At 38.6% G+C, this 22,574-nt stretch overlaps 3 protein-coding genes across 9 annotated transcripts in view; 1 reads left to right on the top strand and 2 right to left on the bottom strand.

Moving 5' to 3' along the window:
• LOC107722379 (lymphocyte-specific protein 1-like) overlaps positions 1 to 17,517 on the bottom strand; it is an 18,392-nt gene extending 875 nt beyond the window's left edge. Inside the window, exons 1-13 of one of the 5 annotated variants that reach the window (XM_016530721.1) lie at positions 17,253 to 17,517; positions 15,102 to 15,239; positions 14,335 to 14,782; positions 14,096 to 14,205; positions 13,021 to 13,086; positions 12,731 to 12,947; positions 11,313 to 11,351; positions 10,456 to 10,499; positions 9,811 to 9,892; positions 9,247 to 9,381; positions 7,274 to 7,372; positions 6,579 to 6,671; positions 6,229 to 6,319 (exon numbers count right to left, since the gene is read on the bottom strand). In XM_016530721.1, the coding sequence (XP_016386207.1) occupies positions 6,236 to 6,319; positions 6,579 to 6,671; positions 7,274 to 7,372; positions 9,247 to 9,381; positions 9,811 to 9,892; positions 10,456 to 10,499; positions 11,313 to 11,351; positions 12,731 to 12,947; positions 13,021 to 13,086; positions 14,096 to 14,205; positions 14,335 to 14,782; positions 15,102 to 15,239; positions 17,253 to 17,311 (1,614 nt within the window). In that variant the 5' untranslated portion in view covers positions 17,312 to 17,517 and the 3' untranslated portion in view covers positions 6,229 to 6,235. Of the gene's footprint in view, positions 1 to 6,228; positions 6,320 to 6,578; positions 6,679 to 7,272; positions 7,373 to 9,246; positions 9,382 to 9,810; positions 9,893 to 10,455; positions 10,500 to 11,312; positions 11,352 to 12,730; positions 12,948 to 13,020; positions 13,087 to 14,095; positions 14,206 to 14,334; positions 14,783 to 15,101; positions 15,240 to 17,252 lie in introns of those variants that run through there. The other 4 variants (XM_016530723.1, XR_001637803.1, XM_016530724.1 and 1 more) reach the window with 4 other exon arrangements.
• Positions 47 to 5,098, top strand: LOC107722378 (uncharacterized). The gene has a single exon (XM_016530720.1). It carries the CDS (start codon positions 152 to 154, stop codon positions 4,481 to 4,483), a length of 4,332 nt encoding a protein of 1,443 aa, XP_016386206.1. The 5' UTR covers positions 47 to 151; the 3' UTR covers positions 4,484 to 5,098.
• Positions 17,518 to 18,503: 986 nt separating the features above from the next.
• tnni2b.1 (troponin I type 2b (skeletal, fast), tandem duplicate 1) lies at positions 18,504 to 22,034 on the bottom strand. Of its 3 annotated transcripts, none has more exons than XM_016530690.1 (7): positions 21,975 to 22,034; positions 20,417 to 20,503; positions 20,119 to 20,155; positions 19,890 to 20,018; positions 19,304 to 19,393; positions 19,046 to 19,222; positions 18,504 to 18,913 (listed from the first exon to the last, which is right to left on the bottom strand). In XM_016530690.1, the coding sequence occupies exons 2-7, from the start codon at positions 20,422 to 20,424 to the stop codon at positions 18,824 to 18,826; spliced, it is 531 nt and encodes a 176-aa protein (XP_016386176.1). In that variant the 5' UTR covers positions 20,425 to 20,503; positions 21,975 to 22,034; the 3' UTR covers positions 18,504 to 18,823. The 3 variants fall into 3 exon arrangements, with proteins under 3 accessions (XP_016386176.1, XP_016386175.1, XP_016386177.1); XM_016530689.1 differs by having other exon boundaries at positions 20,417 to 20,557; positions 21,975 to 22,007; XM_016530691.1 differs by lacking the exon at positions 21,975 to 22,034 and adding an exon at positions 20,605 to 20,671.
• Positions 22,035 to 22,574: the final 540 nt, after the last annotated feature.

The raw sequence follows: 22,574 nt of genomic DNA, 5'->3' as shown, positions 1-22,574 counted from the left end.
AGGTCGTTTTGCCTGACGAAGACCTTAGGATCGAAACGTTGTGATTTTATACATTTTTGAGAGCAGTAGTGGCAGTGTGCCGATTTTTGTTTATTGACTATTTTTAATACTAGACATCTATTTGTGGCTTGTTTTTAATGCAGGTGTTGAAATGCTGATGGCTTTAAGTTATGGTAGTCAGCCTAATCTGCTTCCACAGCAATACCCCCCTCCTCTACTGCCAAAACCAGGGCGAGACAATGCCCGTCTGCAGAAACTCCTGAAGAAAAGCGCCAAGAAGAAAGTCGGCTCTTCCTCTCAGACACCCATCCCATTCAGGCCGAACTTGTCGCCAGTCAATGAGGCCAGCCCTGACCTGGAGCACAGTGACCACGCCACCCCTCCAAGGACTCCAGAAACCCCTCTCTTCAGCAGGACCCTCGACTCTCAATATCCCTCCAGCAGCCCATTCTACCGTCCCTCCACCTCCCCATACTTATACCCTGCCAACAGCTCACACTACAGCTCTACGCCCACACTGTCTGCCCAATCGTACTCTTACCCTGCCCGATCACTGGAGCACCAGATAGCACCTCTATACACATGCTCATCTATCCTTTTTGACGATGACTCAGAGCAGGCCACAGACGCTGACCCAGATACGTCCTTTGAGATAGCCTTCAGTCAAATGCTTCAGTCCAGTTCCTCAAGAGCAGGGATGACGCATGGCACATTCGGTGAACGACAGACCTATCAAGCCTCAGTACAAATACAAGCTCCCCCTTTGGCTCCAGTTCGACCTCCCGCTCCAAATTTGACATCGGCCCGTGCGCCGGGTTACCAGACACAACCTTCCATCTCTCAGGTTCCAGTGCAATCCAATGGGGAAGGATATAAAAACGTTGCACCTGCACCCATTACTCACACACCTCTCACACATAATCACGTCATGGAAACAGCTGGGTCACACTTCAAGACTTCCACAATGGACAAAATAGCTGCTTTTCCACAAACAAGGATTTATACTCCAAAAACCTCATTTTATGAGATATCAAAGCCACCTATTCAGGACTCCTGGACTTTTCAAGGAGAAGTACCATTTAATGAAAAAAATCCAGTGATAAATGTTAAACAAAATTCAGGGATGCTGTCTGAAGCTCAAACACCTTCTAGTCAGATAAATACATATGTAAGCCCAGTTACAGGGGCAAAAAGACCTGTTTTGGAGGCTTCTGCACATAACCAGCCCTTGTTTGCATTTAACTCATTATCCACCACAATGGTCTCTACAGAAAACCAAAAGGGGCCCATACCTCAAAATCACCGGCTCCAGCCTCCCTCATCGACTAGTGTAAAAGCTCAAGGTGCAGCTGTTGATCATGATGATGCCTTGAAAAAAATAGCTGTGGATAAAATAAGGAATTCCATTCCAAATGGTGTTGTGTTCACCACAGGACTCAAACCGTTCATTTCTAATGCCTATTCTGAGGAATGCCTGACTCCAAAGATTTCTAAATGTGAAGTTTCCTTATCCAAGACCCTTGCTGAAGCTAGTAAGTCAAGCTCTAGAGCATGTGAGGTGCTTACATCTACAGTTCCACAGGAGTATCCAATGACTAAAACTGAAACTTCAGAAACCTGTATAATGACACCAGCCAAGGCTGTTCCAACAGATATAAGTCAGGAGACGTCCATGCCTGTACTCTCCCGAAGCTATCAAACACCAAGTACGCCTGTATACTGGTCACCAAGACCACCAGCACGGTTTTTGGGCAACCAGAGGCCATCACAAAATGATACTAACATCCCGAAACGAAAGTCAACATACTATGGTTTGACACCTGCTGAATATGTTGCTTATGGTGGAATCAAGGTGAATTCACAAGATGATTCTTCTGTATCTAAAGCTGAAGTACCAGAAGAGTTTAAAAACATGACATGTGAGAATTACATGTCCAAATCTCCAGCTCAAGAAAAGTTCAGCATTATATCTGATTTCAATACAGAGAAATCCTCAGAGGCTTTACAAACTTCAGTGGCTGAGCTGCCCTCACAAGTCTTGATGACAAACCAAACAGAGGTACAAGTAACTGACAAAACTGAAAAACAAACTATCAATAACTCCACTTCAGAAATACCAGTTCAAATTCTTAAGGAGCAAGAGACAATCCCTGGAGTAAAACCAATGCCTCTAGCTTTCAATCCTGAAGATACAGTGTGCCATGGGCTTCAAACTACACCTTTAAGAATGGCCATAAACCCCACTGCTGTAGCAGAGACTCCTAGACAACTAAATTCAGGGTCTACAGACATCACCATCCCTCCTTTTACAGCAGAGGGGGAAAAAATGCCAACTTACCCTTTTCCCCTGGTACAATCAAATATTCCGAACTCCGATATAACCGGATTGCTAAGAAAGAACTTCTTGTCGGTTCAAAATATCCCACAGCAAATGGTGCAGTCAGAGAATGCACACAGATCTATATATCCAACAGAAAGTTTTAATCCTGCAACAGTGAAAGCAATGCAATTACAAGTTTCTGCAAATCAAGAACAGAAAACCATATCATGTTTATCCAAGTGTTGTTTAGAAACCTATCAGACTTACTCCGCTGTCTGTGACTCTTCTACTACTATCAATACAGGTAATGAACTTCACAATATCATAAACACCAAAACTGAAGGTTTCAATAAACTCACAACAAACTCAACCAATGTCACAGACACTAGAATGCCATCTGCAGACACCAGAATTTACAGTAAAGTCCCTCCTGATATTAAACCTACAGCCCTCTCAAAGCCAGAGGATCACTCAAAGTTAGGTGCATCTATCTTTACAGCCCCCTCAAAGACAGAAATATCCAGACCTGGAGCCTCATGTATGTCTAATGCAGACAGTCCTGATGTTTTGTCCAAATCAAACATATTTTATCCTCCAGCTCCTGCTAAAACAGATATATTTAAACCTCCAAGTCACTCTAAACCAGAGGCATCTCAACTTGCAAAAACATCTAATCCTGTAGTTTACTCTAAATCAGAAGCAAAGAAAACTGCAGTTTTAAAAAACCCAAATTCAACACCTCCCTCATTGAAACCCATTTCTAAAATCAATCAAACCCCTGAAGAAACTAAAGGTCAGCAGATGCAGAAACATGGCATCAATGTGCAGTCTATTCCAAGCCTTTCAAACAAAACAAACAGATCATCCAAATTCCCCTCAGAAGCACAGATATTTTCACCTGCACCTAACACTGAAGCCCCAGTCACACACCTGGCAATGGATAAATCTTCTAAACCAGACAACAGCAAAGAAGGAGTAATATCCCTAGGTGCTAATATAAAAGAGCCAAACCCACCTACAGATTTGGCATCAGATTTACAGGACTCCAATAAAACAAACACTGATTCCAAAGCTGCAACTAAAGTTACAGTTGAATCTAAATTAAGCAATTCAACAACACAACAAATAAATTTAAAAGAAATGATCAAACCATCAAATAACGTACACCAAGCCACCAAATCGAATATGGAAAGTGTGGAGACCAAATCCTTAAAATCTGATACTCAAAAGCCTTTACCGTCTTCAAATATGAAATCTCTTCGAAAAGCTCCAAGTGCAGAAAATAGTCTTGCCGCCATGCTTCTCAAAGCTGCTAAATCTCTACCACTCTCTTCATCTGAAGAAAGCTCTGCAAAATCCCAGACAGAAGCCAAAGCATCTAATTTGGATGTAAAGCCACAACATGCTCAGGATTCAAAAGTTGATCTTGTCACAGATGCTGAAGTGTTGAAGTCTGATACCTCAAAACCTCAAAAGTGTTCAAAAGATTCATTAGTAACTAAAAGGCCAAATGAGGCTGTAGCCACTGAAGATGGCAAGTTTAAAGAGACTCTCTCTGAACCCACACCAGATGATCAGAAAAGGCAAAATGATGAAGCTAAGGGTGCTCAGAAACCCAAAGGCCTGAAGGCCAAGCTCAGTGGCTGGACAAGGCTGAAAAAGCACATGGTGGTTGAACCTGAAGCCCCCAGTTTTCCAGAGTCTGAGGTAGAGAAAAATGCTCAGAAAGCAGATATAAAAATAAGTGGTAAAGACAAGTCTGGAGGGGCCAAAGAAGAGTCATTGGGTGGACAGGATGTGGTGAAAAAGAAAGATGAGCCCAGGACAACAAAAATGTGGGATGCTGTACTATTTCATATGTTTGCAACAAAGGAGAACATTATGAAGCAGATACATAGCAACAAATCTGAGGATGAGCGGAAAAAAATAGAGAATGATGGTCAGTTAGTCCCATCCTTCGTCCACCGCCTGCCCATCCTTCTCTACAGTCCGCGCTTCGATGCCCGGAAGCTGAAGGAGGCGGCTGCGAAACCTCTAAACAAAATAGCTACAGCCTTTGAAAGAGGGCTGCTGCATCGCAAACAGCAAGGTGAAGAGCAGAAAGACTTCAACAGAACAGCCAAAGGATTCGGTGCATCTACAGGAAAAACAGCAGATGTTTGATTGCATTTCAAATGTTTTAACTACAAATTTATACAATTATGTAGCATTGTAGTACTGTAAATTTATTTCATGAAATCAGCAACAGTGAGAAAAACAAGCTATGCACTGTGTTCTGCTCTGAGCAGTGCAGTAAGGGGCTGGTCAGCAGAAATGGAGGCCTAGTGCATTCCTGCATTGAGAGGGCGACTGATGGGTGCAGCTGTTCGGGATGTGGCGAGTGAGAAAGTGAGCAAGGGCTGAAAACGTAATGGTGAGAATGATCAAACAAGGAAAGTGGCTCAGAGTGTGGCGTGGCATCCGGGGGATGGATGCTGGGTTTAGGTTTGCTTCACGTCAGCTGAGCCGGGTGGTGCGAGCAGACGTGTTTAGAATAGAGAGCTTCAGAATGTGACTTTTGAGCGGTGTCAAGAGCACTGCTCAGAATGAGCTATGACACGACGGTGTTGTTGTTCATGTAAAAAAAAAGGTCTGAGGGAAAAGTGGTAAAGTATAACTAGAACATGTAGGAAAGACATGTAAAAAATTAAAAATCTAAATCTCAAGATGTTGATCATGGAATAAGACAAAATGTGACCCTGGACCACAACACCAGTCATAAGGGTCAGTTTCTCGAAATTGAGAAATCTGAAAGCTGGATAAATAAGCTTTCCATTGATGTATGGTTTGTTAGGACAGGACAATATTTGGCCGAGATAGAACTATTTGAAAATCTGTAATCTGAGGGTGCAAAAAAAATCAAAATATTGAGAAAATCGCCTTTAAAGTTATCCAAATGAAGTTCTTAGCAATGCATATTACTAATCAAAAATTAAGTTTTAATATATTTACGGTAGGAAATTTATAAAATATCTTAATGGAACATGAGCTTTACTTAGTATCCTAATGAGTTTTGGCATAAAAGAAAAATCGATAATTTTGACCCATACAATGTTTTTTTGGCTATTGCTACAAATATACCCCAGCGACTTAAGACTGGTTTTGTGGTCCAGGGTCACAAATGTATCATGATCCCCTTGTCTTCTAAAAAAAAGTTTCAGATGTGTTATTTTTCACTTTTTTTAAGCTTAAAACCAGTGTTGGATGTTTTCATACATCCATTTCTAGCAAAAATGTTGCAAGTGATTTCATGCTTACAGATTAATTTCTTGTTCAGTGTCACAAACACTGAGCATGATTAGACTGATAGGTGTGACACCAGGCATGTGACATTTACAGAATACTACCCAGGACTGCTGGGGGCGGAAAACTCTTTATAAGCTGGTAATTATGGCAGCCCTTGTACTTCAGGGATCTCTGTTGCAAAACCCAACTGATTGCCGTGTCGTGCCCTTTACTCACTTCACATGCACATAGCTCAGAGTAGTTCAACTTTGGCACGGTTCTGAGACCTAGTTCTGTGTAGTAGTACAGAATTGGCTACAAAGATCCTAAATAAACGCAAGTAGAACCAGCACAGAAGTGCATTTGTTATGCACAATAACAGCGAGAAACCACAATAAACAATTTAAACTGTTAATCATCACACACTGCCTTACCCTGCACACCCCACAAGGTACTTTAATATAGCTATATGTATGTATGTGTGTTTGTTTTTGTAGATAAGCAGCAGCTAATGTACAGCACATTATCATATTTTAGTTACTTTGGTATGAAGCATGAATTATGTCTGTGTAGTAATGAACATGCTGAGTTTATATTTTGTTATTTTGAATCAAAGATTTTAATAAAGAAAGTAAATTTCTTACTTGTTCTTCAGTTTGTGTCGTTATTTATGAAGACCTTCTCATATTTCCCGTGCCCACTCTCAACAAATTTGTACCTTTTTCCAGCCAGTTCCTGAAAAGGTAAATGTCAGATTACAGCCTTGTAAAATCTCAAAAAACCAAGTGAAGAGGATTTCAGTACTACTTAATCTATAGTAGCAGTTTACAGGAGCAAGAGAATGAGCTTCTGCTTAGTGTGAACAGCCAAACTCGAGTGATGATTGCATGTTGTTCACTGGTTGTTTTGAACACAATTAAATCCTAACATAAGTTTAGGGAAACGTTTCTGTAAGGTTTATCATGGTTTAGTGTCATGAGGAGTCATGATGTACCTTTGCATATGTTTTATCCTGTGATGAAGTGTCTCCCAGATTCTCCCACATGGATTTTATGTTACGCACCTCACCAGCCTTAACATCCTGACACTAACACACACAAAGAAAGATAATAAATGGCATAATACTAAAACACACAAATTAAAGATAATTAAAAAAATTTCATCCAAAAACAAACTGCAGTCTAACAGGTTCGTTTTTTTTTAAAATCTTTGTTCAGGTCGTAACCACTAGACGGCGTCATTAAACCACAAGCTTGTTTCAGGGATCTCTCCCATCACATGACTTGCCACAGCGTGAACTTTAACTGTACAACCTCTTTTATATTTTCTATTGATTATATCCAGAAAACACATATAAGCAAGTCCAAAACAAAAAAAGTCAAAGCAGACATTTTGAAACCGCTAAACTCTTTCACAATAGTTTGATCTCAAAGAGTGAAAGAGTGCAAAGAGTGAGAAGCCACTTAATCCACTCAGCTTTAAAGAATCTATAGAGAAAAAAGAGATAGGAACTGATTACCTTCCTGAAAAGGATGAGAAGAACATCAGACACAAGAAAAGTGTAAAGAAGAGAACTAAAGATGAAGAAAAAGAAGATAGAGGATACAACAGATTCAGAAGGAAATTGACTATTGGCTGGATTCAGAAACTATGTGATTAACATTCAGAGACTATATCATATAAACTTACAGCTGCTTTGGAGGAGGGGCTCTTGATGCTGACATCACTGTTTCCTTTCACCCATTGGTTAATTAGATCTACCACACCCACCTTCATTCCCTCTGTATCCTGAATCAGAGAAATTAGCCATCCTTTAATTATTCATTTACTCACTTACTCACTTTTTAGAGTCACACAAGAATGATTAAGAATGTGCAACATATCTGCTCATCTCACAAGGGAACAGAAATTCAGTTACAGCAACTAAACAATGACTGATAACACAATGCGGGTCTGAGTGAGTAAAGAATCTGGTGATAGTTCACCCCAAAATTATTATTATTTTTTTAAATTTTTCAAAAATCACGATTTTTATTATGTTATGTTTTTATTGTGTTAGTTAGCTAGTATTTTGTAGTTATTTTTACCTAGTCAAAATAACCCAACTGCTGTTTGACTGAGATTAATTGGAATGCACAATGAAAAAACATGATTTTTGAAAATTGTTAAAGTTATCTGTTTTTGCAAATGAACTCTTCATTTATTTATCTATCCACATGTCGTTCTTAAATCTGTATGACTTTCTTCTGTGTAACACAATTATATATATATATAAAAAAGTAACTGGGGTCCAAAATAACACTGAACCCCAACAGAGTGCAGCAGTGATAACATAATGTTGTAGGTAAACCCAGAAGTTTTTAGCATTACACTGAATCCCTCAACAAAAACCCCATAGGATGTTTCCATTGCCTTTCAGATTATTGCAGAAAAAAAAAGCTTTATGACCAACAACATTTTATGATTCTTACATGTTTTGTTTACCATTATAATCTTCACAAATTTTTATCAACTTTAAAGCTTAAATATATTCACCAGAAGTAAAAAGCTAAAAGTAGGTTTTTAAAACAAACTACACCACAGTCGCGGGACTTTAATGTCACCATCACCAAGCTACCAACAAGTCTTCACTTAAAAGATACTTTCCCTGAAAGCTTGAGTTATTACAAACACACTGAGGCTGAGAAGGCAGACTTGTGATTAGATGAGTTTTCAACTGACAACATCTGTCCCCAACAACCTCTGAAGTACAATTTAGTTACTTGTTAGTAACTCTCCTTTTCAAGACAAGCAAAAGCCTCTCATAGAATAAAATGTGAAAATATCGTCAGGCTTTTAATCAAAAAACATATTGCCATCCAGACGATAGAAACTGCTATGAAAATACTAACTTGTGTCCAGGTTTTGGCCTACAAAAATACGTCATCTTTCAGATTATTGCAGAAAAAAAAAGCTTTATGACCAACAACATTTTATGATTCTTACATGTTTTGTTTACCATTATAATCTTCACAAATTTTTATCAACTTTAAAGCTTAAATATATTCACCAGAAGTAAAAAGCTAAAAGTAGTTTTTTAAAACAAACTACACCACAGTCGCGGGACTTTAATGTCACCATCACCAAGCTACCAACAAGTCTTCACTTAAAAGATACTTTCCCTGAAAGCTTGAGTTATAATAGTTTGCAAGAGCGTAATTACAAACACACTGAGGCTGAGAAGGCAGACTAGTGATTAGATGAGTTTTCAACTGACAACATCTGTCCCCAACCACCTCTGAAGTACAATTTAGTTACTTGTTAGTAACTCTCCTTTTCAAGACAAGCAAAAGCTTCTCATAGAATAAAATGTGAAAATATCGTCAGGCTTTTAATCAAAAAACTTACTGCCATCCAGACGATAGAAACTGCTATGAAAATGCTAACTTGTGTCCAGGTTTTGGCCTACAAAAATACGTCATCCTTGCAGCAGTCTATGATTTCCATTGTATGGCTAAAGAAAAAAACATTCTGCAGAATATATTATTTAATGTTCTAAAGAAAAAAAAGAAAGTCATACAGGATTGGCATGACATGAGACTTGAGTAATTTGTTTAGGGTGAGCTATCCCTTTAACATACATAATAATACATAATGGATATGATGGTTATGATTGTATGAACCTTGGAGGACACCGCCTTTGCTGAATTCTGATTCCAGGCTTCTCCCTCCTCAAACAGGGTCTTCCGAGCCAAAACGGGTTCTGGTGGTGTTGGGACGTCCATTACTTTTACTACACTGCCCTCTTTACAGGACTCCTGCACACACGCAACAAAACACACACTACTATGACCAGAAATATTACGTTATCTGGGACATGTGAAACACCTGCTTGACTCTGCAGTAAAAGCACAGTAACACCTGGTTCCACAATACACACATTTTCCATGGGGCTCTTACATGTTTCCTGACAGTTAGGTGGCAGGAAAACAGAACCGGCTGAAAGCAAAAATGTTTGAGCGAGTCAGCATGACTAAGAGAGGAAGTGCCTGGACATGCATGGTGTCTGAAAGCACCACAGCAGTGAGATCAGAGTGATGAACATCAGAGCAGGTGAATGTAAGCACTGGGTGTGGTAATAACAAGAGTGCGTGCAAATAAATCAATGCAAAAGCAGCAGCATGTAGCCGTGCATTTACAGGTTTAACTATGAAACCGACATACAAGTGCATGTGAAGGTAATTCACCTCAATGGCATGGTTGTACTGCTCCAGTCTGCCATCTAACTTCGAGATGATCGTGGGAGGCTGGGTCTTCTTTATGCTGTTCCTGTTTTCACAAACAGATGAAACATTACCTAAAGCACCACTGTTCTTTCAAGACACCGACCATCTCAGAACAAGCATGGACATGAAGAGCACCATGACTCATAAGGTAGTTTAAGATAAACAAAGGCTCTGTGAAGCATACTGTTTATACTACATACAAGAATGAACAATGTGGAAAAGAATACCCGGTGATAAATTGGATTCTGAGACGGATACATGCACACACAAAAAAACGACTAAACAAATCCTTCATCATTTCATATTTAGTGAATAGGAGAAGGATACATAGGTAGAAACATGTCATGTCATGCCTGCCTGCCTGAAAGGTGAACCATGTTTCAAACAGTTGTTCATTCATGAATGAATCATTCATGTGTGGTGTTTAGATCAAAGAGAAAATACTGATGAACACATGATGTCATACCACAGCACAGAAAAACAACAATTCACCCCTGCTTTTTCTCACATTCAATACTATGAGGGGGATTTTTTTTTTACAATCCTGCAGTAAATCACTTGTGCCCTTTCATCTCAAAGTGTATGTGTGTTTCCGAAGTTACATACTTTTTTTTAATGGAGCGGTTTAGAGACTCAGTCCTCTCAGTAATCTGTAGATCAAAAGTAAAAGAACATTAGTAAATAGATTCAGAGTATTTGTGAATCTTTACAGTACTGAGCATGAAAACACTTAAGGCAATATTTTGTGCAATGTTTCCAGGCAACAGGCAAAAAAAAAAGTGAAATACAGTGCAACTTCATTGGGTAATGGATGATGATTGCACAAAGTAAAGCCACAGTCTGTCAAAAGTCTGAGTTAATACTGAAGGGCAGTTCAGCCCATTGATGTTGTAAGCAGATTTATTTCATAATTCACTCGGGGATTTGTATCTGGCTGTTCATATTCTTTGTCGATCCTGTAAATCCTTGTAGCCTGTTGCCCTTTATTTCGTCTACAAAAAATGTCAAGACCTTTAAAGATTCATTTTTGCCCAACAGGATAGGATGCATTCATTGCCCAAAAAAAAAGTCATCCTGCCACACATTTCCTGAGTATTTTTAAAATCTCATCAACATACAGTATGTGTTTATTATTTGTTTGTTAAGAACTGATCTGTTGCCTTTAAAATGAAACTATTATTTTTCCTCAAACATACATATCTGGGGCATATTGATGCTGTCAAAAATGTATAACTAATTGCTTGAGTTGTACAGTAGCCTATACCAGGATTAGTTTTATCAGAACACCGCAAAAGTAAGATGGAAGGAAATTTGACCATAGACATAAACAGAACAAATGCAAAACAAAGCAATTATAGCCACAGCTTTATAAAGCAAAGGTAAGATGCATAGTAGCAGACATACATCAACACTCTAACGTACAATTTATGCTGTCATGCACATGCACAAAGTAAGCAACTCACCGAGCTTGTATCTTCTGATTGCCACTCCTCACCCTCAGCCTGAAACCAGCAAGCAACACACATACACACACAAAGCACCTCAGCAATGAAAAGCAGATGCTTCATGTTCTGTCATCTTTCTCCCTCAACCCACACCACCATTGCAAGGAAAAGATTACAACCAAACATAGCACAAGGAAGAAGTCTGAGTCACGCAAACAGCACATGGAAGATACCAGATCCAATCTCAGAGGGAAAATACAACTGGGCACAATGCACAAACACATGTTTTGTACAGTATGTCATGTTTTATGTCAGACAGACTGGGGACCTACCATTGTCATTGGCCTTTCTGTGCCACAAGCATCACCAAATGGTAAAGCAAAAAAAACACTACACTATGAAATTAACTTTCAAATACATTTCCTGAACATTCAACCCCGACCCAGGGTAAGCCCTGCCCCCAATCTCATGCTATTTGTCGAACTGCAGCAGACCTTAATGTTTAAGGAGTGGAAGAGGACTTTTTGCAATTTTATTAAGTGAAATAAAGCATTATTTATTCCCTTTATGAATAAGTTTTCTTCATCAAGCTATTTCCTCACTACAATGTATTTTTTATTTTAGTTTTATTATCATTGGAGACATTTGTTGATTTAGGGACAAATGTTGGAGACATTTGTCCCAACATGAACATACATACAAGACCACCCAGACTCTGCAGAGGTGTTCAATCCTGCTCCTGGACCACCTTCCTGCAGAGTTTAGCTCCAACCTGCCTGACTAGAAGTTTTTAGCAATCCTGAACAAAGTCAGTCTGAACAAAGAAAGTTAGTTTACTCACAGCTCTATTTGCAACACCACCGAGCTGCTATTACAGACATGCAAGACCAGCTCCTATCTACCTAAATGAGGAAATACTGAAATCTCAAAAACAGCTGGCCAAACTCACATTTAAATAATGTATTTAAAATAAAAAAAAAAAAAATCTGACATGAACTGACCCATAAATATCATCTTCTATGGGAACCACACCCGCAGTGATGTCAGGACTTTACCAATTGGTGATTGGCAGTTTATCTCATTCATAGTAATATGAGGAAACCGTCTTGGCATACGCACATATGCTTTGTCCTGAAGACCTTGATTTGCTGGTTCAGGTGTGTTTAATAAGAGTTGGAGCTAAACCCTGCAGGACACCCGTTACCCAGACTAACACATGCAAAACACACGAATGCACACGTCATTCATTGCAGATATTGTTCTGCAGCTACAAATTGTGAGTCAGATAATGATGCCTGGTCAAAAGCAATTATAAATGATGAGATGAGATGAACTAAAGCATGTTAATGTTAATTGTAAGCATGTGTGGACATATTAGTAATGAATTTTAAATTATAATGTGATTTTGTGTCTAATGACGATGATGCCATACTTACCATGTAGGAGGGGCTCCTGGGGCTGAGAGGACTGAAGGGCTCCTCTGGATCTCCACTGGATATACTCAGCCTCTTCAACTTTTCCATCACATCCCTCCTCTTCCTCTCTCGCTCCTCCTCTCTCATCCTCCTCTGCACCTCCTCATGAGTCTGATCTCCTGTCTCTCTGTGCTGCTGGTCCTCCTCACTGCTCTTCACAAACACCTCCTCAGACACACTAAAGACAACAAGACTAAGAAAGGGCAACAATTCATGAACAAAATATTTTTCCTCACACAAATTTGTTTTACCTTTCTGGACTGCTGAGAGCTGCTGAATCGACTGAAGAGTCCATGTTGCTCTGCATCTTCAGTTCTCTGAGAAATATTAAACAGGCTGAACTCAGGAAGGACATTTGTTCTGAGGAAATTGCGAAACTCACCTGATTTGTCATGTTATTTCTCAACACAGAGCCAATATCGACATAACTCTATTGCTGCCCAATCATTGACACATTCTTTTCAAACTGTTCTCCTGCAGTGTGCTAAGGATATTACAGTGTATGGGTAACTCTTACAATGCTGGAAGTCATATTTCCCCACACAGTATGTCAGGTGTTGATTCATAATCTTTGTCTGATTCATTGTAGGATTCCTCATATTGATTTAATCCAACTCCCGGGTTTGTGAGACTTTTGAGCGATTTGTTCAAAGAATCAAATCAGTAGAGTCATTTCTTGGCAATCGGAGTACCTCTCATGCTTAATATTTCAAGAGGACAGCTCCATTTAAAGACGTGTTTTCTTGCCTTTATTTCACTATACACAGTCTTTTAACATCAGAGTTAATTAAAAATGTACATCCACATCTCGGGTAAAATATGATTTCTTTGTCATGGAGCTTGAGAAACACTGGCATAATCGCCATATGAATCATTTCTACTGAATCCCTAGTAGAGTTTAAAAATGGAGGTGGAGTTGGGTGGTTGTTGGGTTATTTGCTTAATATTGTGATTGACAGGAATTAGATGAACAAGCTCCTCACGAGCTGTCATTTAGAAATGTAAAATGATTTGAAACATGTAAACTAATTTTCAATCCCTCAACAAGCAATAGTCTCTACTTCAGATGTCTATTTCCATCCTTACATACATCAGTAAATAATTATAATTATATAAACATAATAACACACTATAACACAAGCATATTCATTTTCTAAATTACTTAAGTGTAAGGTTGTGTAAGGTTTAAGCGTATAGTTTTTTTTTTATTGCTACTGTTGCTATAACTCTATATACAATATTTTGACTTTTCTTATTGTAACTGCATATATTTTACAAATTACACAAGTTGAGCGTGTAGAAATGTTTGCTTGTCTATGCCTGTACCTGTCATTTGTTCTCCTCCCCTCTTGTCCATTAGTGCTGTATTGTCTCCCATTCTGTTGGAGGAGGACTGTGGAGGTGTAGGAAATCTTCATCTCTGCCTTCTTTTCTCTCTGTGAGCACAACAAATTCCGAAGCATATATTAGGCACTTGAAAGACTGGTTTTTAATGCATGACTGGGTTTAAGGGATTAAGGGTAAGAAGTATTATTTAAGTTCTGTCTTGTTCTTAAATATCATACCTTCTCATCCATGTCACAGCTCTGATTTTGTTTTTTCCGGAAAGATGACTCATGACCTTTCACCCTTCTTGGATCCTCCTCCTCTGCACACCTCCGTCCAGTCTCTCCCTCCTCCTTCTCTGCTGCCTTAATGTTATTCATTCTTTCCTGCTCTCTGGCACCCCAGTCTTCATCATCACCATCCTCATCCAGGTTTTGCTGGTTTGAAAGGGGGGGTCGGGTCTGTATGAATGGGGTGCTGTCATACACATTTATATCATGCAGTTTACTTTGTTGAGCAGAGCTGGAACAGAGCTGGAGTTTTGAGTGACGGGAGCCGTTGAGATGTGATTCTACATCTTTATGTTCCATTTGTCCCTGTTTGCGCTTGCTCAGATGTGTCCAATCACTGAAGCCTTCGTCCTCTTCCAAAGAGGATGGACAGCTTGGAACCAGATCATTCTGACCCCTAACAAACAGTGAAACACTTTCAGAATTGCCTCTCACTGGGATGCCAATATAAGAATAACAAGTCTACTTACAACAGTTGAGTATGTGAATAGAATAGAATAGAATAGGTAACTGAATCAAAAGAACAGGTGTGGTCTTGACACATATACACACACAAACAGATTAACAAGCACACAAAGAAGAAGACAGAGAAAGTTGGCTTGAGCCAGAATCCATGGAAACAAAACAAACACACACACACACACACACACACACAATACAGTTTCTTCTATGTATTTGATGAAGACTGTAGTATATTTTAGGTTTTTGAAACTAACTGGTTGTGCAGAGGCTGTGCAGTGCGAGGGCTGTCCTGTGGGGTCATAGGAGGCTCAGTAGAGGAACTGGCTCTTGAACGCTGTCGTCGTTCTCTCTCAATTTCTTCTGCATCCTCCAGACTGCGCTGAACAGTGATCCTGCGTAATAACAATTCATATAATACAAACTAGTATTAATCTTCATAATTTCTATGTTCAGGAACAGAATTGTGATCGCTAAATCATGAATGCTGCATTTGTGCAGACTTGTATACAGTATACTGTAGTGTATATAATCTTACACTGTGATGAAAATCTTCAGGCAGTAATTTGCAACTGATCAAACAATAATACATCACCACGATTATGATAGCGATAGGGGTCATCTGACAGAAGTTAGGGTCAGAGATGGACAGGAAGTAAGTAAAACATGGACAGGAAGTGCAGGGTTCACAGTGACAGGAAATGGCTCACTGCCATCCTTTACGAGGGCTTACATTACGAGACTAAACAAAACAAATGACACAACTAATTCTGCAGAGAAAAACTTTTACTGATTATTTACAATAATTGTGCAGATGTGGGTGATTACCAGACACTTTTATTCTTCTTTACAGATCAGAAAATATTTCTGCGCTTTCATCAATGAAATCACAAGTTTTACTGGAAGTGTAATATTGGTGTAAGCTTATAGATTATATTACACATGACTCTGGGAACTGATGCACTGTTTGCTAATATTTTCTATAACCTGTCCTAAATGAGCAACAAAGGCACGCATTGTTACTATATATACTGACACCATTTATCTAATGTGCAATCTAAGCACTTTATAACTGGTTGGCAGAACAAGCCAGAAAAGAAAAGAAAAGAAACAATAACAGTTTGAAACTACCATTCAAAAATGTGGGCCAGTACAATTTTTTCTTTATTATTATTCAGCAAGGATGCATGAAATTTTATGCATTATACTTTTTATTGTTTTATTGTATTTTTGATCAAATAAATGCCGCTTTGTTAATCATAAGAGACTTCTTTCAAAAACACCAAAAAAATCTTACTGACCCAACCTGTGATTCCAATTTAGACCCATGTCTGTAAAACAAATCATCAAACAATATTCTGAATGTTCTTCTCCAAGTAAACAGTAAATCTTAATTCCATGATCACATTATGTTACGCATGGACACATGGAAGAAGAAAAACATATACTTTAGAGTAGTCCAATTCTTTTACCACTCACGCTCTGCTTAAACATTTGAATCTGTTACAAAACATTTAGTGTAAATGAATGTAGCAAGCACTAAAGCAGAGTAGCCTAAATCTATAATATCGATAATAACTGCACCCTTTCCTTTGTTGAACAATCTTAGTGAGAATGGCTGGGTGGTGGAACGGCTCAAATTTTCCGGCAGTTTAGAGGAGCTCCGGGTCCTTAGGGCAGAATGGGAGGGGGGCAGATCCAACAGATTTAGAGCAGGGGGTGATCTGATGATGTCACCACCCTCAGGAAAATTCCAGTAATAAAAGAAGCTATTGAAGCCTGTCACTGCCGTTTCATATGATGTCATGAATTGACTCACCATGTGCCGTGTGAACAACAGCCATCTGGGACAGCTTTGGGACAGATTTTACTTTAACTACAGACACATCCAAAGAACATTCACGTTATCATTTCATGACATCACTCATAACTATATAACAACACAATTATATACCCTCAAAACCTCTGGGACAGTCTGATGATTTGGGTTTCACTATATCCGCATCCATGCATTCTTTGACCATAGAACCACAAAACAACCCACAAGAACTTTAACCCTTCCCCATAAACACCCTGAAGAACTGATAAACAGCAGAAAGAAGTCATTCTCTGTTTTTCCCTCTTGACCCCTCTGTTCTACCTGATAAATCCATTATTAACTCAGCACCTAATGGTTGTCCGGTGCTACTCAGCATTTTTAGATAACAGTTTATCACTATCAGCACATTAAGAGCTTAAAAGTCATGATTTCGGATGTAAAAGTAAAGATTTATAAAACAGGATTTAATGAACTGCAGCACGATCTATTTAAAGGCAAAGAGACCAGTGCGACTTCGTAGACTAAAGAATCTGACCAAGTAACACATTCACACACACACACACACGCAAACAAATCAACAACATCTCACCTCTGGAGTTTCTCCAATCCCTTCTTGCTGGAGTGTCGTCGTAGGATTGAGCTGGACATGTTTTTGTGTTTCACTGAATCTCCTCACTGAAAACCCAGCAGCTTTGCTGTGACTGAAAATGGTATCTGACTGTGTATTTCTCTCCTTTCCTGTGAGTCCTCTAAAGGGTGTGAATGTGCTCCCCTTCTTTCACTGAGCAGGATTTAGTCAATCTCTCTCTCTCTTTCTGTTCCACTCGCTCCCTTCCTCTGTCTCTCTCCATGTGTTTTTCATTCAGAGCTTTGAAACTCTGGCTCCTGTCTTTTCCAGTTCTCTCTTCCAATCAACAGAAAGCTAACCAGTCATGTGGTGATCCCCTGGGAAAGTAAGATGATACCACACACACACACACACACATCCAAACCTCAAAACAATAGCATTGCAAGACCACTAATAGTCTTTGTGTTGTCAGGCACTCAGTTCAGAACCATTATATCCACATGCATTGTTTACCTGCCTAAAGAATAAACAGGTAGGCTGAGGTAAGTACATAAGTAGAGATAAGCACCTAAGTATCCATTATAATCATTATAATTCAACTAAATGAATCATGGCCCAACTAAAATATTAAAAACATGTGTGGGCGGAAGAAGAAGAAGAAGAAGGAAAATAATTATATTAGCCATGGCACAATGGTGAGTTAAAATAATGTGTATAGCTACAAAAGGATGTGCATGTGAAGTTGTATAATTATGCCAGCTAAGATTTATACATCACACTTCAGCAGTATCACAGGTGAACGCCTACAGTTTATGTAGCGTTGATAGTTTAATAGTTACTTTAAACACTAAGGATTCAGTATGTTTAACTCTTCAGACTTGTACTGTATACAATACACTTTTTTCTTTTAAGAATGTAAAGAATGAAAGACAGGAAAAAAAACAAAATATAACAAAACGCAAGCATTTGGAACACTTAATAATATATATTTTTTTCAGTGGGAGATTTCATAAATACACAAAATAATGTTCTTTTTAGCAGCATCATATGACCCCTTTAAATCTTGCTTTGCTTATTAAATGAACAATCTCTGTGTGTGACTATACTTGCTACATGTAAAGAGCAAGTCTCTACTACAGTAGTGTGATAGTCTGGCTGTTTTTCCCTTGTGACCACTAGGGGTCATGGGTTGCTGTTGTTCTTTAGTCTCACTGAGCCATAAAGTTGGTGAAATAATGAAAAAGCAAAACTTCAAACTTTGATTATTTGAGTTGTAGTTTATTTTTTCCAGCAAACGTCTCTCAATACTGTTTTGAGTATTTAAATGGGTTTTATTGATGAATATCTATTTATTTGGTCTAATTACAAAGGCCCAAAGTCAGATTATTCTTTTACAAATTAAAGCCTCAGCTGCAAAGCCAACCATCACATACATCAAAACCTCCTTTATACAATACATAACCAACTGTGACATCACTTCACACAATAGATAGCATTACTATCTCTCAAAACCCTGAAGACCACGAGAATTAAGACAACCTGACCGAATAAATCATTGTATGGAAATGTAAATATATTTAAGAAAAACAGATTTAGGCCTCAGACTCAAACATCTTCTTCCTGCCATCCATACCAGCCTTATCCTCGATGTTCTTACGCCAGTCTCCCACTGACTCCTTCTCCTGTAGCACCAGAAAAAGTATAGAGTTTCAAAACAAGCTTTCAGGTAATTTGTCTGCTGTTGCTGTTTGTAAAAAGTCTTTAAAAGAGATCATCTGAGTTCATCATCTGTCCACGTTTTATTGCATGCTCACCTCCTCCTTGACCTCTTTCTTGACCTGTTTGAGGTTGGCTCTTAGATCCAGAGACACCTTGTGTTTGGAGCCCAGCAGGGCCTGCAGCATGGCATCAGCAGACATACGCACTTTCTTCAGAACAGGTTTCTTGAATTTACCTTTCAGGTCCTGAACCTTTATCTTCAGATCTTCAATCTTAGGAGATCAAGAATAAAGTTTAGGTTTTAGAAGTTACGTCAGTTAAATACATTATCTAGTAAAACAGAACAAAAGTACCTCTTTGTTTGACTTGGCCACTTTGCTCTCCATATCATATCTTTGTTCATCAACAGCGTCAATCTGCTGGTGCAACTTCCTACACAGCTCCTTTACACAAAGATACATGAATAGCCTATTCAATTTATTGGTCCCCAAAAAGGCAGAAAGTTTTGTGTGAGGATTAGGTTTAGTGGTTGCGTTAGGGTACAGTTTGTACAGTAGAAAAACCATTACGTCTATCCACCTTTTTCTTCAACGCGGAAGTAAGCCTATGGGCGAGACTTCCGGTTCATTAGCCACTATAGTTAAATAACGAGAAGAATAACAACATGCAGTAAACAGTAAAACTGTTTGCACTACAAACCAGTGTGTTCATAATTAAGACAATACATTGAAATAATATGGTAAGACACACACATTTTCAAAATCAAGCAGCAAAACGAACTGTTTTGTACAGCTAAAAATAGCTGGATGTGGATGAGACCGGAAGCCAGACCCATAGAATTTACAAATGGCCGCACCCATTTTTACAGCAAGAAAAAGGTGGATAGAACATCTCCATAAACATGGAAGTCAGTGTGTGTGTGTGTGTGTGTGTGTGTACCTGTATTTCCTGCATGCTTCCAGGCAGTGAGAGAACAGGGCAGTTCTCATCCATGAATCTCTGTTTTTCTTGCTCAGCCTCAGCTGCCTCTTCCTCCAAAAGGCCATGAGCAATCTGAAGCAACAAGCTCTGGAGCACAGAGACAAAGACGTAGCATAGACAGCATTCAACAAGAGAGTCACTGACAGTTCATATAGCTCAGATCACATGACGAAAGACATGACCTCACCTTCAGATTTTGCCTGCGGCTGGACGACATCTTTTTCCTATCAGAAAGCAAATGTTTACAATTTCAGAGAGTGCAGAACAGTGCATCATTTAGTGGTTGGGGTGATTATGGTTGGGAGAAACAGATGGAACATCCATGCTAAAATACTTTTGATAATAGTAATAATAGCATTTATGCTAGTATAAATACAAAATGATCATGATGCTAAATGTGTTTGCTGAGTTCAGTAATCAAGGACTTAGTGACTTGACCTTTTTCACACCACACAAACATTATGATGTTGTAACTCAATACTTACTCAGACATCTTGCCGGGCTCTGTGTGGCGACCTCTGTGAAGGTGAAGACGCCTGTGGGTGGCAGGTGGGGGTGTTACTGCCTTCAATCTAATGGAAACAATTTGCATTCAGTCATCGGTTCTGCAGCAGGTCTAAATTTGGCTGGGATAATGTGAAAGAGAGATGGGTGTGTGAGTGTCGAGACCCACAGAAGTGTTAGGTGTTTAAGGGTTTGAATTTGAGAAGCAGTTGTCTTGTGCTCTTTTTTTAGTGTTCCTTTGTAGGAAGCAGAAGGTCTGCACCAATACAGAAGGCGAGACAGCTGACAGACAACTTGCTGCCTCTTGAAGAATCTCCTCGACTTCAACACTCAACAGCTGAAACCCTCCACAACTGTAAAAATACTTTCTGCTCTATTAGTTCTATATTTTTCTTGCCAAAAAAGATTTTGGATTGGACGTGGACTGAGTTGGGACATTCTGTTTTCTAAAATCAGCTGTGGTCTTCATACCTGCGTATATCATAAGGTGTATGAAGGAAATACGTACATTGTGAAAAAGGATTGCCTAGGATTTATGGTAAAACCTGTTAATTGGTTAACGGTAAGTTGCCATACTCTACATAGTGAAAAACTAAAACAGATCTATTGGGACATTTCATGTAATTTTATAGTTTTAAAAAACTATAAAAAACTGTTAAATGGACAGTTTTTGGAAGTAAAAAGAACAAGTAATTTAGACATTCACAGAATTTCCTGCACGATACTTCACATTTGATGGTATTTTGTTAAAACTATGGTTTTATGTTATGTCTTATGTTGATAAATTACTGTTTATTGCATTATTTTAATGTCATGTGTGTTACCATGATGGTATTTTGTATTTGTGTGTACGACACTGTACACCTTATGTCTTTATGTTAAAAAAATCAAAACAGATTTTAGTAGCAGCTTGGTTATGGTAATTTAACAGAAAATGGCTGTTGAATTTACTGGTTTAAATTTTTTTAAATTAAAATTTTTGTAATTTACAGCCATTTTAAACAGTAAAATGTACAGGTCTGTAAATTTGTTTACATTTTACAGTATTTTAATTGAATTATTCCAGCAACCCCAACTGCTGTTTTTTTAAACAACAGGTGCTGATGAAGTAAGTCAGGAAATATTGAACTGTGAGCATGTGCTTAATGAGATTCATAATACTTTTTACAATGAATTAAATATAGCCAACTCAAATAGACCCCAAAAACAAATACTACAAATATGTCAAATTTGAGGTCTAATAAAAGCTTTCTGAGCATTTGACATTACAGTTTAAAGTTAAAATTGATAATAATTTATCCATAAAGAAGACATCAAACCATATCCATTATCTCTTATTAACACAGTATTATATTAGGCAACAGCCACTGCTTTGTCTCTAGTACCTTCCTCCAATATACAGTACATTATAAAGCATATTATTATCTTGCTTATTGCTCTAATTTCTTGGCTGAGTATGGTTGCTCAGCAAGATTGAGATCTTCTGAAGATCTGTGGCATGTTCTAATGTTAGAGATGGACAGAATAATAGAGACTCACCTTTCAGCACACAGCAGGACGTTCAGAGGTGATTAGAGTGAAGGAGTATCAGCTTATAACATTAGTTGGGTTTATATAGGTTTCCCATACGGCTTCTCCATTCTCTTTAAGGAAGCAGATCTTTTTTCAAGCCAATGAGATTGTCAAATCCCAACACCCCTTCTCCTTCCCTCCCCCACAATCAACACACACACATTTGTTTTTCTAACATTCTATCATGGTGACCTGTATTATTCTTATATTGAGCTAATGATGCTTTCGATCCCCTTACATAACCTACCCATTACCAAAATATGTATGCATTTTAATTAAAAAAGGATTTTGTATATGTTAACTGGTCCCACAGTGTAGGTAATTTCATTTTTATCTGTCCTTGTGGGGACATTTGGTGCAATGTACAGCATGCAAACACACACCTGACCCACATCTTTCACTAAATCCTTGGAATGAGCAGAGAAACATGACACTCTTTCAATATAGGCGTTTATTGCAAGTGCAAGAACTGTAAGAAATTAAGATGAACCCTGACTATTACTTCTGTTGCTGTAATCTCTGTGTTTTCTCACCTGTTGTGCTCTCTAGCAACAGTGTTTAGCAATA

The sequence above is a fragment of the Sinocyclocheilus rhinocerous genome, unplaced genomic scaffold, assembly GCF_001515625.1.
Source record: "Sinocyclocheilus rhinocerous isolate Xijiao unplaced genomic scaffold, SAMN03320098_v1.1 scaffold1115, whole genome shotgun sequence".
In the NCBI taxonomy this organism is placed as follows: Eukaryota; Metazoa; Chordata; class Actinopteri; order Cypriniformes; family Cyprinidae; genus Sinocyclocheilus; species Sinocyclocheilus rhinocerous.
Note: the sequence above shows the minus strand (reverse complement) of the source record. Positions and strands in the feature narration are given on the sequence as shown.

Bases quoted from the DNA above. Each gene is read 5' to 3' on its own strand.
- LOC107722378 (XM_016530720.1), top strand. From the start codon at position 152: ATGCTGATGGCTTTAAGTTATGGTAGTCAGCCTAATCTGCTTCCACAG.
- tnni2b.1 (XM_016530689.1), bottom strand. From the start codon at position 20,523: ATGCAAATTGTTTCCATTAGATTGAAGGCAGTAACACCCCCACCTGCC. The intron at 19,394-19,889 runs GTACACACACAC...CTTTGTGTAAAG, and splicing joins GAAGCATGCAGGAAATACAG to GAGCTGTGTAGGAAGTTGCA. The intron at 19,223-19,303 runs GTACTTTTGTTC...TGATCTCCTAAG, and splicing joins TGGCCAAGTCAAACAAAGAG to ATTGAAGATCTGAAGATAAA.